The sequence below is a fragment of the Podospora bellae-mahoneyi genome, chromosome 2, assembly GCF_035222275.1.
Source record: "Podospora bellae-mahoneyi strain CBS 112042 chromosome 2, whole genome shotgun sequence".
Lineage (NCBI taxonomy): Eukaryota > Fungi > Ascomycota > Sordariomycetes > Sordariales > Podosporaceae > Podospora > Podospora bellae-mahoneyi.
This window is the reverse complement of record NC_085881.1, coordinates 2,702,145-2,712,283: the sequence shown is the minus strand read 5'-3', so window position 1 is coordinate 2,712,283 and position 10,139 is coordinate 2,702,145. Positions and strand designations below refer to the sequence as shown.

Sequence of the window (10,139 nt, the reverse complement as noted above, 5' to 3'; positions counted from 1 at the left end):
CGTTCGCCGACGTCGACGTCGGAGCAGCAGTCGCAATATCGACTGGCTTCTTGACCGCCCTTGAAGAGCTGCAGCTTCACTGAGGCTCAGCCCTACATGTGCATGCGAAGTTACGCATGGAAGGTCACGTGAGGGGGCCTTTCCGGACCAGGTCAGACCCCGCACTTTGCCGTGGGAAGTTGGGAAAAGCAGGGAAAAAGCTTAATCTGATCGATCCAATCGCAAGCTTTTGAGGGGAGGTGGTGTCAGGGGCTGTGTTTATGCAGTGGAACAAAAGGAAAGCTTCGTTGCATTTCTGCCCGAGGAGATGCAGAGAGGAATGTCGTGTTCCCAAGGGCGCTTGGGATGGCTACTGTTGAAAGAGCCGACACCAATGTATGGGCCGTGATTAATAATGCTGGTATTGCACTAGAAATCCCCCCAGCCACCTGAAGATGTCTTGATGCTTCTGCATGGTCTGCAATGCATGCAGGCCTCTGGTGGTGGTGGTAGTGGTGGTGGCGCGGGGTTACTTTCCGGCCATCTCTCGTGTCACTCCTTCTCCCAATGCAATCATGCAGGCACCGCCTCCTGCAAAAGGACTCGAGGTATTGACACTATTGACCGATGTCAACCCGGCGCTACATTCCCTTCCCGCCATTGGCTTCCATCCGGCTTCTGCCGGCCTTCTCGATGTCACTGCCTCAACTCTCTTCCGCTCCCGATTTCGTTCGGCATGGGTCCTGCCCGAGTGACTAATGACGCATCCCGGAGCTTGGATTTATCTTCACTTCTGTCCTCCTTCTTCGTAGGATCAAGATCTCGATCTCTCCTCCCTGAGGTTTCAATTTTGGGAAAGTCCAAGAACATATTTTGCTCGCAGGTTCCGACTGTTGGCACTTCGACATGACTCTAACATTCAGCCACATGAGCGCTGACTCGTTCATTGAGCAACAGCTGAAAGGAAGGAAACGACCCAGAGTTCGGGAAGCTGTGTCTTGCTGGCAGGTAAGATGAGTCCCCACTGAGACTGAAGCTGGATCACATTGGATGTTGACATGGGGAAGTGCCGGACGCGTAAAACACGATGCGATCGCGAATCTCCCTGTGGCCAATGCAAACATCGTGGTGTCGCCACCGAGTGTATTTACAGCACTCCCAAAGACCGCCAGGACGTTCCAAGATCGCGATCAAGACTGCGTGTTCCTTCATCGTCCTCAGCTCCCTCACCATCAGCACAACTATCCCCTGAGGGCCCGACACAAACACACACGCCACCAGACAGCTGCTCATCAAGAGGGGAAACACCAGAGTCCACACCAACAACGCCATCACCAGCCGAAAAGCAGAATGTTGCTCGGGCACCGAGAGGCAATGCCTACAAGGGCACTGCGTTCAAGACTCGCGTGATGGGTCTGAGCCATTGGTTGGCTCCATGTAACGAGATGACAGTGTTGAAGGCAATGTTGGATCACTCGCCTGAATTTCACACTAGTCGCAAGGCATTTGCCGAGCTCAAAGCTCAGCTAAGGACATACAACAATGTCTCCGAACCGTCAGTGGGAAGAGACAGCGCCAGCCTTCGATCGCTATTACCCGAACGACAGGAATGCGAGGCGTGGATCGCGAAATACTTCCAGACATATGGGCGCCTGTACGGAATCCTCGACCAGCCAGCTTTTAACAGGGATTTGGAACGCATTTATTCAGGTTCCCTCGATCATCCGGTGCACATATGCAAAATCCTGCTAGCCGTCAGCATCGCCATGCAGAGCAGCGAACAAGAGAGGCACCGTGGGAGGAGATTGGCGAGGGCTGTCGAGAATTGCATATATACACCAAAGTTCCAAAAGCCATGTTGTGGTGTGGTACAGGTTTTGCTGCTATTAGCAGTCATGAAGAGCATTTTGGCGTCAGAGACGGACAAGATGTACGATTTGCTTCCGCTTCATGGGCTGATCAGGGATATCACAACCAGCATGGGTCTTCATCGCGACCCAGCACTCTTCGTGGAGGTCACGCCGTATTTTGCCGAGCTCAGAAAGCGCCTCTGGTGGTGCTTCGTGCGGTTGAATTTGGAGTACTCGATACGAAGTGGAACACAGTTCAGTTTGCGCTTGGAGGAAAGCGACTGCCCATTACCACTGCCGATCAGTCTCCGTACGTTAGACCGGGAATCCGACGGAACGACAGACTCGGATCTTGAAAGGACAGCCGAAAATGACATCAAGTTTTCGGTCGCTGCAGCAAAGCTGGCCCAAGTCATTGGACCTTTACACCAAGCGCTTTATTCACCCCAACCTCCTTCTACCAACGAAATTCAGGCGCGTCTTCGAGCGGGATTCGGGAAGTTCCTGACAGAACTACCACCTGCACTGAGATCTGGCGCCAAACCCACAGACCCAATCGAGGAGCTTCAGCAATCTCTGATCTCGATCCCAATGACCAGCTTCCTCTCTATTACTGGACTGGGCAGCACATTAGGCACATCTCCAGATGCTTCGCAACGCAGTCAGCTGTTGGAACTATGGGACAATGCCGCTTCTATTTTGCACCAGTTCCGCAGTTTATGTCAGATTAGCTCTGACATGAGCAACACAGCCTGCCAGCTATTCTGGACCGATGCTGCTCGTTCGGCGATGGCATCTTGCTGGATTCTTGGCCGACTACGCCAGCTAGACAACATCCGCATTCTTTTCCACCCACAAAGGACAGGGTGTGTCTTCCGCGAGCTGTTGATCAAATCTCTGGTTTTTCTGCAAGATCTATGGCAGACGAGGTATCACCTAGGAGTGGTGGCAGCCAAGTTCAATTTGTTGCTAGCGGTCAGCATCAACGTCACATCAAACCTGTACGCCGATGACGTCAACACAGACACATCCAGGCAAAGACTCTTTGATGGGGCAGCAACGGCAGCACAAGGGCTGATTGCGAGTATGCTGCATGGCGTGCAGCTACGGCAGCAACAACAGTTCTCTGTGCCACTCATTACGCTCGATCCTCCAACTCTTATGTCTGCTTCTGTGGAATATCCCACGTGGGAGGTATCGGATACTGGCATAGAGCTGTTGGGTGTTCCGGACCCCTTGTCTCGGGCCAGCACACCTTTGCTGGGGCCTGATTTTCTGCCTTTCGATTATCCCACGAATGTGGACTTTGCTGGTGTTATGTACACGAACAACGACTTTGACTTTGCCATGGAGACTGGGGGGATGTTTCAGGATAATATGACGATGGGGTTGCCGCCGTTTGTGGAGCAACAGGGAATGGTGCCTTTGTGGTAGATTTATTGGGGGTGGAGTTTGGGGCAGGGAAATAGTTATTGATACCAAAAATGAATATGGAAATGTCTCCTTCCAGTCTTACACTCCACCCCTCCCCAAGAAAGAGCTTTACAGACCATTGAAGATAAACAGCTACTCATGCTTCATGCCAGATGCTTCAGGGCAACCATGTTTGAGAAACCAGTGCGCATGCCCTAGCCTTTATGCTTTCTTTCACTCTGTATTTCACCCAACATCCTTTAAGAATTTCGCAACCGCAAGTCAACCTCGCAACTTGCCTCTTTTATTTAGGCACAGTTGGTGGGCTGATTGAGATTCACGTAGGTGTGTAGTTGCCCCTTGAACCCCCCCTTGTCTGAGTGTCAGGGTTAGGGTCAATACATAGCGCAGCAAAGGTACGAGCAATGTACCGCGTACAAATAATCCGGTGTCTGGGAAAAGGAATGGCCTGTTTTGGAGATAGAGGTTGAAAGAGAAGAAGAAGGCAGTGCCTGCAAGACTAATCTGTGTTACGGGGTACAGCAGAAAAAAAGCCGGACTTTATCTCCTGTTTTTGGGTGTTTTGCGATTGGAGCGGATTCAGGGGGGAGTGGGGGTGCATAAAGGGGGCTGTGTTGCATGGCAACGGAATGGGCCGACCCTAACCCTGGGAGTTAAATTTCTTTTTTGGGGTTCTCCTTGGAGATGTTAGAGTGGGTGTTTGTTCGGAAGGGGTTGATGGCGAGAGGAGTTATTGGTACCAATAGAAGAGGGACAGCTGGTGGTGCGGCTGAAGAGCTAGTTGGATTGAGGAATACGGTGAGGATTGGGTTAGCATGGGCTCAGCTGGGTTGGGGTTGTAGGCTTGAAATCTTGGGCTCTGTGGTTTCCGTGAGAAGATAGTTGTGACGCTTTTGTCCATCATCGATCGGAAAATGGCTCCGGTATCCATCACTACTGCGCTTTTAGATCTTGTCGCCGTCGTCGGGGAAACGGCAGCGGCGGTTGCTACGTTTTGTCGGCGTTCCCGAGATGCAAGGTCTGACCTTTTGGCAGTGACGGGCGAGTTGGCGCAGCTTCAGCTCGTGCTCGAGTTGCTGAGAGAGGATACGGCTGTCATTGATGACGGAGCCATACCCGAGGATGTTCACAACCGAGCTCTTTCGACGATCGGGAACTGCTCGAATGTCACTGAGGAGATCAACAAAACCCTTGGCAGCTGCGAGCGCCCCAATCGGGGCCTGCAGTGGACGTTTGCGATTAAGGCTGAGGTTAATGGTCAGCGGGAATTGTTGAAGGCTCACCGAGATACACTGCACATGGCGCTGGATGCCGTTGCTCTTTTGGCTGTTAAAGGTCTTAAGAGTGCTAAAAGTCAGGCTTCGGTGACTGTGCACGACGTCGGTTCGGATTCGGAAGAGTTGATAGATGTCTGCACCGCGGTCACCATCCCCTCAACCACTGGAGATCAGGATCTGGGAAGAATTCAGAACACCGGAGTTGTCACAACATACACCGAGGAACCACCACATGATCTTAGATCCCAGTGGGATGACATCTTCGAAACTTTGGACCAGGACAGCAATGGGATTATAAACGGAGACGAAGCGGTGCCCTTCTTTCAACAGTTCAACCTACCAAGCCAAACCCTTGCTGAAATTTGGGACCAGGCAGACGAAGGCAGCCGAGGATATTTGACCAAAGGACAGTTCGCTCATGCAATGGAGCTCATTCAGCGCGCCCGCCACGACCAGCTCTTTAACGAGCTTGACACAGGAGGGAAAGGATACCTCCTTGGCACGGAAGCAAGCCCCTTTTTTGAACAGTCCTGTCTACCAGTCGAGACGCTGGGGAGGATCTGGCAGCAGGTGGATAAAGACAACAAGGGGTTCCTCAGCAGAGAGGAGTTTGGGATGGTGTTAGATCGTATTAGGGAGGAAAAATTGGTCGAGCCGGAGGATAAGGCGCGGTTTGATGAGGTCTTTGCAAGGCTTGATGTGGATGGGAAGGGTATGATCAGAGGGGAGGAAGCGTGTGTTTTCTTGAATAATTCCAAACTGCCGGATCTGGTGTTGGGACAGATATGGGAGCTGGCAGATGTGGATACGGATGGGTATCTTACCAAGGATGAGTTTGCCGTGGCGATGTATATGATAAAGCAGCAGAGGATGGGAGTTACGAGACTGCCGAAGGTTGTGATTAGGGGCGTGAGGTTCTTTGATTCATAGGCATCAGATAGTCTGATCATCAAGTAGGTAAATTACTGGGACTGCGACTGGCGGGACGGTCTAGGCACATCGCTCCGATACCTCAACTGTGAAGAAAGTTTATCATCATCCTGATCAAACCGCAGTCTCAAGGCTCCGGCTAACAGACCGGAAAGGCGCCTTTTCCACACAAGATGTGGTATGACGGCTGTACCTGCCTGCTCGGTTTGAGCAGGTGCATCCGCTGGCCATCTGTCTGAGTGAGGTCGCTCCGCTGGGTGCTCTGGCCAATCTGGGCATGTTTGTTTTCTAGCTCTTAACTTCTCGCAGTTGGCTTTCCATAGCTTTGAATTCAACTCTTACATTCCATCAAAAATGTCCATCACAATCCGCCCCGCCGTAAAAGGCGACCTCGACACCATCGTCAAAATCGCCCAACTCGTGGCGCCATACGCGGAAAACATACCCTACCTCTACCCAGAAGAATACCGTCAAGATCACTTGAAGAGACTCCGCAAAGGATACCGCTTTTGCCTCTTCTCTCCAGATTTTATCTTGATGGTTGCAAAAGTCCCCGACTCAGGAACACCAGGCGACATCGACATGCAGGGCAGCAAATCCATCACCGCCTGCGCCATCTGGACCAAAGTTCCCAAAGACGGCCTGAATGACGAGCCAGTGGATATCACCCAACACCACCTACGAGGAGCTCGCCAAGGAGCCGGAACAACCGCTAGAAAAGCCGTCCGACAAGCAGCCCCCCGATACGAGCGAAGAAAACATCAGCCAGTGCCGTATGAAGGCCTTCAACGCTGCCGTCGCGCGGGATTGGGAGTATTACCAGAATAGACTTGATTAGAGACGCATGGAATTGGCCGAGCTCTCTACCTCGCCAGGGTATCGACGCCGTGGTGCGGTAACAAAGTTGTTGGAGTGGGGGAAGGAGGACGCAAGGAAAAAAAGAAAAGGCTATTAATGTCATTTCGACACCAATGGGGGAGGCCTTGTATGTCAAGCATGGGTTCAAGGAACTAAGGAGAATGATTGTGCAGGTCAAGGGGGATGATCAGAGTTTAGCCTTTGCGTCCATGGTGTGGAATAAAAAAAAGGAGATGAATTAGGGGGGAAAGGCATGATTCAAAATATGGAGGTCGTTTGACGACTCAATAGTCATTGTTGGCCAGTCAATGATACTTTGTTTCATGTATTTTTCCAAGGCTTTTGTCCTGTCGTTTGACCCTGAACTGCACAATGGCACATGGTTGAGATCAAAGCTTCCCTGGAAAAGTGATTGCAATATGCAAAAGATGGAAAGGTTCGGCTTAGGGCTGAAGGTCCCGTTCCTTGCCCTGTGAGAACTCCCCCGGCTCTCTCTACCCATATCTTACCGCCCAAAGTTTGGCTTGAAGTTGCATGGTAATTGTCATAATCTTCTACAAGTCTTAGGCAGACACAATCTGTGAGCGGATATATCCCTTGCGTCGGCCTTTGGCTAAGGACGTCCTTTTGGTACGATACAATCACGAGGGGCCTTCATGAATCATGGATCCCATGACATGTCCAATACGGGACTTGGTCCTGTGTAGAATTTACAACATAATAAAAAGTTGAATTAACTACTAGGGAAAAGAAAAGATAATTGGCCCGCTAGGTAAGAGCGGACTCCCCTAAATATACGTGGAAAAGGTTACTTTGCCGCACTCCCTTCGGCCTTTCATAAAGCCTATTGGCAAGCTACCCTTATATTGCCCTGTCCTTCTAACCTTTTAATTCACCAAGGCCCTTGGCCCTATAACAATGTCTACGTAGGGGTTTTCTACACCGAGGTAAAGCGAGTCTGCTGACGATAAATAGAACCGCCAGGCTTGAGACAGAAAGCCTACGCGAAAGGTTCCCATGTCGCCATTGACTTGTGAGCCGTATTTATACCTAATGTGACTCACCGTCATCTGTGCCAGGTGAATGGTTTCCTCGTGGCCTTGAGGTCACCAATCTATTACGAAACCACGTGAAAAGCAGAAAGAAGTGCCGCATGAAGTTGTCACTCGTGCCAGCTCATGCAACCTACTGCTTAAGTCGGCTATCAACCGGCACGCAGAGCCCTCTGAGTGACATGAGCTTCTGCGGAAAAAAAGGAGCTGACAAGTTATCGTACCAAAAGGACGTCCTTGACCAAAGGCCGAGGTAATGTGTATATCCATTCACACAAGTCATGATATCAGTCCCTCCAAACCAGAGCTGCCCGCACAGGTGGCCTCTTGGCCAATCCAAAGCATCATCGTTGTTGTCTGTGGTCAGTTGTTCCTTGCCATATCCCGTAGATACACAGCTCTTGAACAAGATCCTCATCAGGACTGGACTCCTCGAGCCCGCCTAGCTGAGTGAATGGAGAGGGGCGCGCTTCCAAAGCCTCTATTCCCCCCTTGCCTTTCCTGCTTTCATCCCAGCTCCCCTCTGCCAAGAAAATACCAGACACACGAATTTTCTCCTCCAAGAAAATTTTCCAACCGTATCTAAGCCGCAACGACGCCGAGCAGAGCCGCAATGACGCGCGCAGAGCCGCACTCGGCCGGCCCAAACGGCATCACTGGCCGAGATTCTGTGACTTCCGATTTCCATCTGATCTTGTCACTTGTTCCCAAGTGGAGACCAAGCAGGCAACGAGATTATTGTTTACTCTTCTGTTCGCTCAAGATAACCAGATTTGCGAGCAGATAGCAAAATTCGCAAGGCCCCGCGCGTAGAGCGTGGGTCACAAATTCCCAGTATATATAGAGCACTTCCCATCCTCTTCTGCCCTCCCAATTCTCTTCTCTCCCGGGCTCAACAGGATCATCTTCTTCTTCTCTTGTTCTCAAGCATCCAACCTGCCCCACCACCCATTCGCCACTCCTTTACCTTTGCCCAAGCCTCTCATTACCGCCAAAATGGTCTCTGTTTCCTTCTTTGCCACTATCCTCTCCATGGGGCTTGCTGTCCTTGCAGCCCCGGCCAACTTCAACATTTCGGTGGTCGAGGCCCGCGACAGCTGTGACTCCACGAAGTCTTTCTGTCCCAAGGGTGACCGCGGTCAGTGCAACCCGGGAGTTGACGGGTGCATGCATATCTATTATTGCGAGCACATCTGGTCTCAGGGCGACTGTGCTCACAGTTACTCTTGGACCGGCGAGTGTCGTAAGTATTCCGATCCGCTTTTTCATATTTTTACTCTTGCTGACACCCCATTCTCAGGTAACATTCCCGCCAAATTTGACAATGCCATCAGCTCTATTGCCAACGAGAATGTCGACCAATCCGACTGCCACTGGTTTGAGTAAGTGCGCCCTCTTCGCTTCATGACATGGCCAGTGTGCTAACCATCATCAACTAAAATAGTGGTGCGGATTGCACCGGCGCCCAGTATTCGAACGAGAACGACCAAAACCTTGCCGATGGCAATGGTTGGTGGAACGACCGTATCAGCTCCTACCGCTGCGACTACCATGGCCCGGCTTCTTAAGCCCGCGGCATCAGCTTCCTTTCTCTCAATTCTTAGCTGGTTTTCCCCGCATCAATCGACATCTGTAAATGGGTCGGAATGGGTTGGGCGTATGGAAAAGGAAATGAGTAGACAAAGGGTTGGGTGAATGTTTCTCTGAATAACAAGGCGTTCCGGTTTCAGGGGATCTTTCTAGACTGACCAATCTACAATGAGGTTCATGGCAAAGCTTTTTCTTGCGACTGCCTTTTGTCAGTGACTTGTGGCTGACATTGTGCTAAGGGTTTTGGAAAGGTGACCAAGTGCCCCGCATGAGAATGCCACCTCGCTCGAGGCTTAGCACTCCCAGAGAGCATTGCGAGCTCCAAGGACAAAATCGCTTCCGCGGTCTAGTGTTGAAGTAGCTAGAGCTATCACCAATCACCACCCTCGCAGCCAGCATGACCCGCCAAGAATGAGTTGACATTGGCATCGATTTCTTTGACGGCAGCTCCTCGTTTTCTCCCGACAAAAACCACTCAGCCCAAACAACCACCAGCGTCAAGATGACCACATTATGGCTCTTCCTAGCCACCACACTGGCAGTTTACGTCGCCCATTGCTACAATTCCTACTCCCGCCTCCGTCACATCCCCGGCCCCACACTCGCAAGGTTCTCATCCGCCTGGATGATCGAAATGCTCACCAGCGGCAAGGTGCCGAAAGGTGGTGATAGTATTTGCGGGTTCCATGTTCCGGAGGGCACCCAAGTCTCCCATAACTACTCGGGAATAATGCGATTGAAGGAGGTATTTAGGAAGGGTGCTGACGTGTTTCGACCGGAGCGCTGGCTAGAGGAGGAGGCCGACGCAGAGCGGCTGAAGTTGATGAACTCTGTTGGAGCTTGCGTTCGGGAATGGAAAGTACCAGTGTCTGGGAAGCGAATCGCACTGATGGAGTTGAACAAGATCTTTTTTGAGGTAGGTGTTCTGTTGATGTGTCAGTTGAAGAATCTATACCTGTGCTGCTCAAAAAAAAATCCACAGCTATTGCAGCGGTATGATATGGCGTTGGTTGATCCTCAAAAACCGATCAGATCAAGCAGCGGGGTATTTTGGATTGGAAGCGATTTGATGTTGAGATTAACAAAGAGGTCGTAAATTTTGTCTAATGCAATAGACGAAGCGAGAGTGCCTTCCGACTCCAACAAGTTGCATGAGATGTGCTGGTGTA

The 10,139-nt window shown here is 51.1% G+C and overlaps 5 protein-coding genes across 5 annotated transcripts; all 5 read left to right on the top strand.

Moving 5' to 3' along the window:
* The first annotated feature begins 148 nt into the window (after positions 1–148).
* Positions 149–3,420, top strand: QC761_206830 (uncharacterized protein). Its single transcript, XM_062876421.1, has 2 exons — positions 149–987; positions 1,047–3,420. Exons 1-2 carry the CDS (start codon positions 886–888, stop codon positions 3,261–3,263), a joined length of 2,319 nt encoding a protein of 772 aa, XP_062735014.1. The 5' UTR covers positions 149–885; the 3' UTR covers positions 3,264–3,420.
* Positions 3,421–4,177: 757 nt separating this feature from the next.
* On the top strand, positions 4,178–5,470 carry QC761_206820 (uncharacterized protein; the record flags this gene model as incomplete). The annotated part of the gene is made up of 1 exon (XM_062876420.1): positions 4,178–5,470. The coding sequence occupies one exon, from the start codon at positions 4,178–4,180 to the stop codon at positions 5,468–5,470; it is 1,293 nt and encodes a 430-aa protein (XP_062735013.1).
* Positions 5,471–5,824: 354 nt separating this feature from the next.
* Positions 5,825–6,298, top strand: QC761_206815 (uncharacterized protein; the record flags this gene model as incomplete). The annotated part of the gene is made up of 1 exon (XM_062876419.1): positions 5,825–6,298. One exon carries the CDS (start codon positions 5,825–5,827, stop codon positions 6,296–6,298), a length of 474 nt encoding a protein of 157 aa, XP_062735012.1.
* A 1,939-nt stretch (positions 6,299–8,237) lies between these two features.
* QC761_206810 (uncharacterized protein) lies at positions 8,238–9,112 on the top strand. Its single transcript, XM_062876418.1, has 3 exons — positions 8,238–8,623; positions 8,681–8,762; positions 8,825–9,112. Exons 1-3 carry the CDS (start codon positions 8,377–8,379, stop codon positions 8,946–8,948), a joined length of 453 nt encoding a protein of 150 aa, XP_062735011.1. The 5' UTR covers positions 8,238–8,376; the 3' UTR covers positions 8,949–9,112.
* A 360-nt stretch (positions 9,113–9,472) lies between these two features.
* Positions 9,473–10,066, top strand: QC761_206800 (uncharacterized protein; the record flags this gene model as incomplete). The annotated part of the gene is made up of 2 exons (XM_062876417.1): positions 9,473–9,886; positions 9,953–10,066. 2 exons carry the CDS (start codon positions 9,473–9,475, stop codon positions 10,064–10,066), a joined length of 528 nt encoding a protein of 175 aa, XP_062735010.1.
* Positions 10,067–10,139: the final 73 nt, after the last annotated feature.

What these genes read in the sequence shown, in the direction of transcription:
- QC761_206830 (XM_062876421.1), top strand. Translation starts at nt 886, where the DNA reads ATGACTCTAACATTCAGCCACATGAGCGCTGACTCGTTCATTGAGCAA. An exon ending in AAGCTGTGTCTTGCTGGCAG is followed by an intron (nt 988 to 1,046) that starts GTAAGATGAGTC and finishes GACATGGGGAAG; the next exon opens with TGCCGGACGCGTAAAACACG.
- QC761_206810 (XM_062876418.1), top strand. Translation starts at nt 8,377, where the DNA reads ATGGTCTCTGTTTCCTTCTTTGCCACTATCCTCTCCATGGGGCTTGCT. An exon ending in CTCTTGGACCGGCGAGTGTC is followed by an intron (nt 8,624 to 8,680) that starts GTAAGTATTCCG and finishes CCCCATTCTCAG; the next exon opens with GTAACATTCCCGCCAAATTT. An exon ending in TCCGACTGCCACTGGTTTGA is followed by an intron (nt 8,763 to 8,824) that starts GTAAGTGCGCCC and finishes CAACTAAAATAG; the next exon opens with TGGTGCGGATTGCACCGGCG.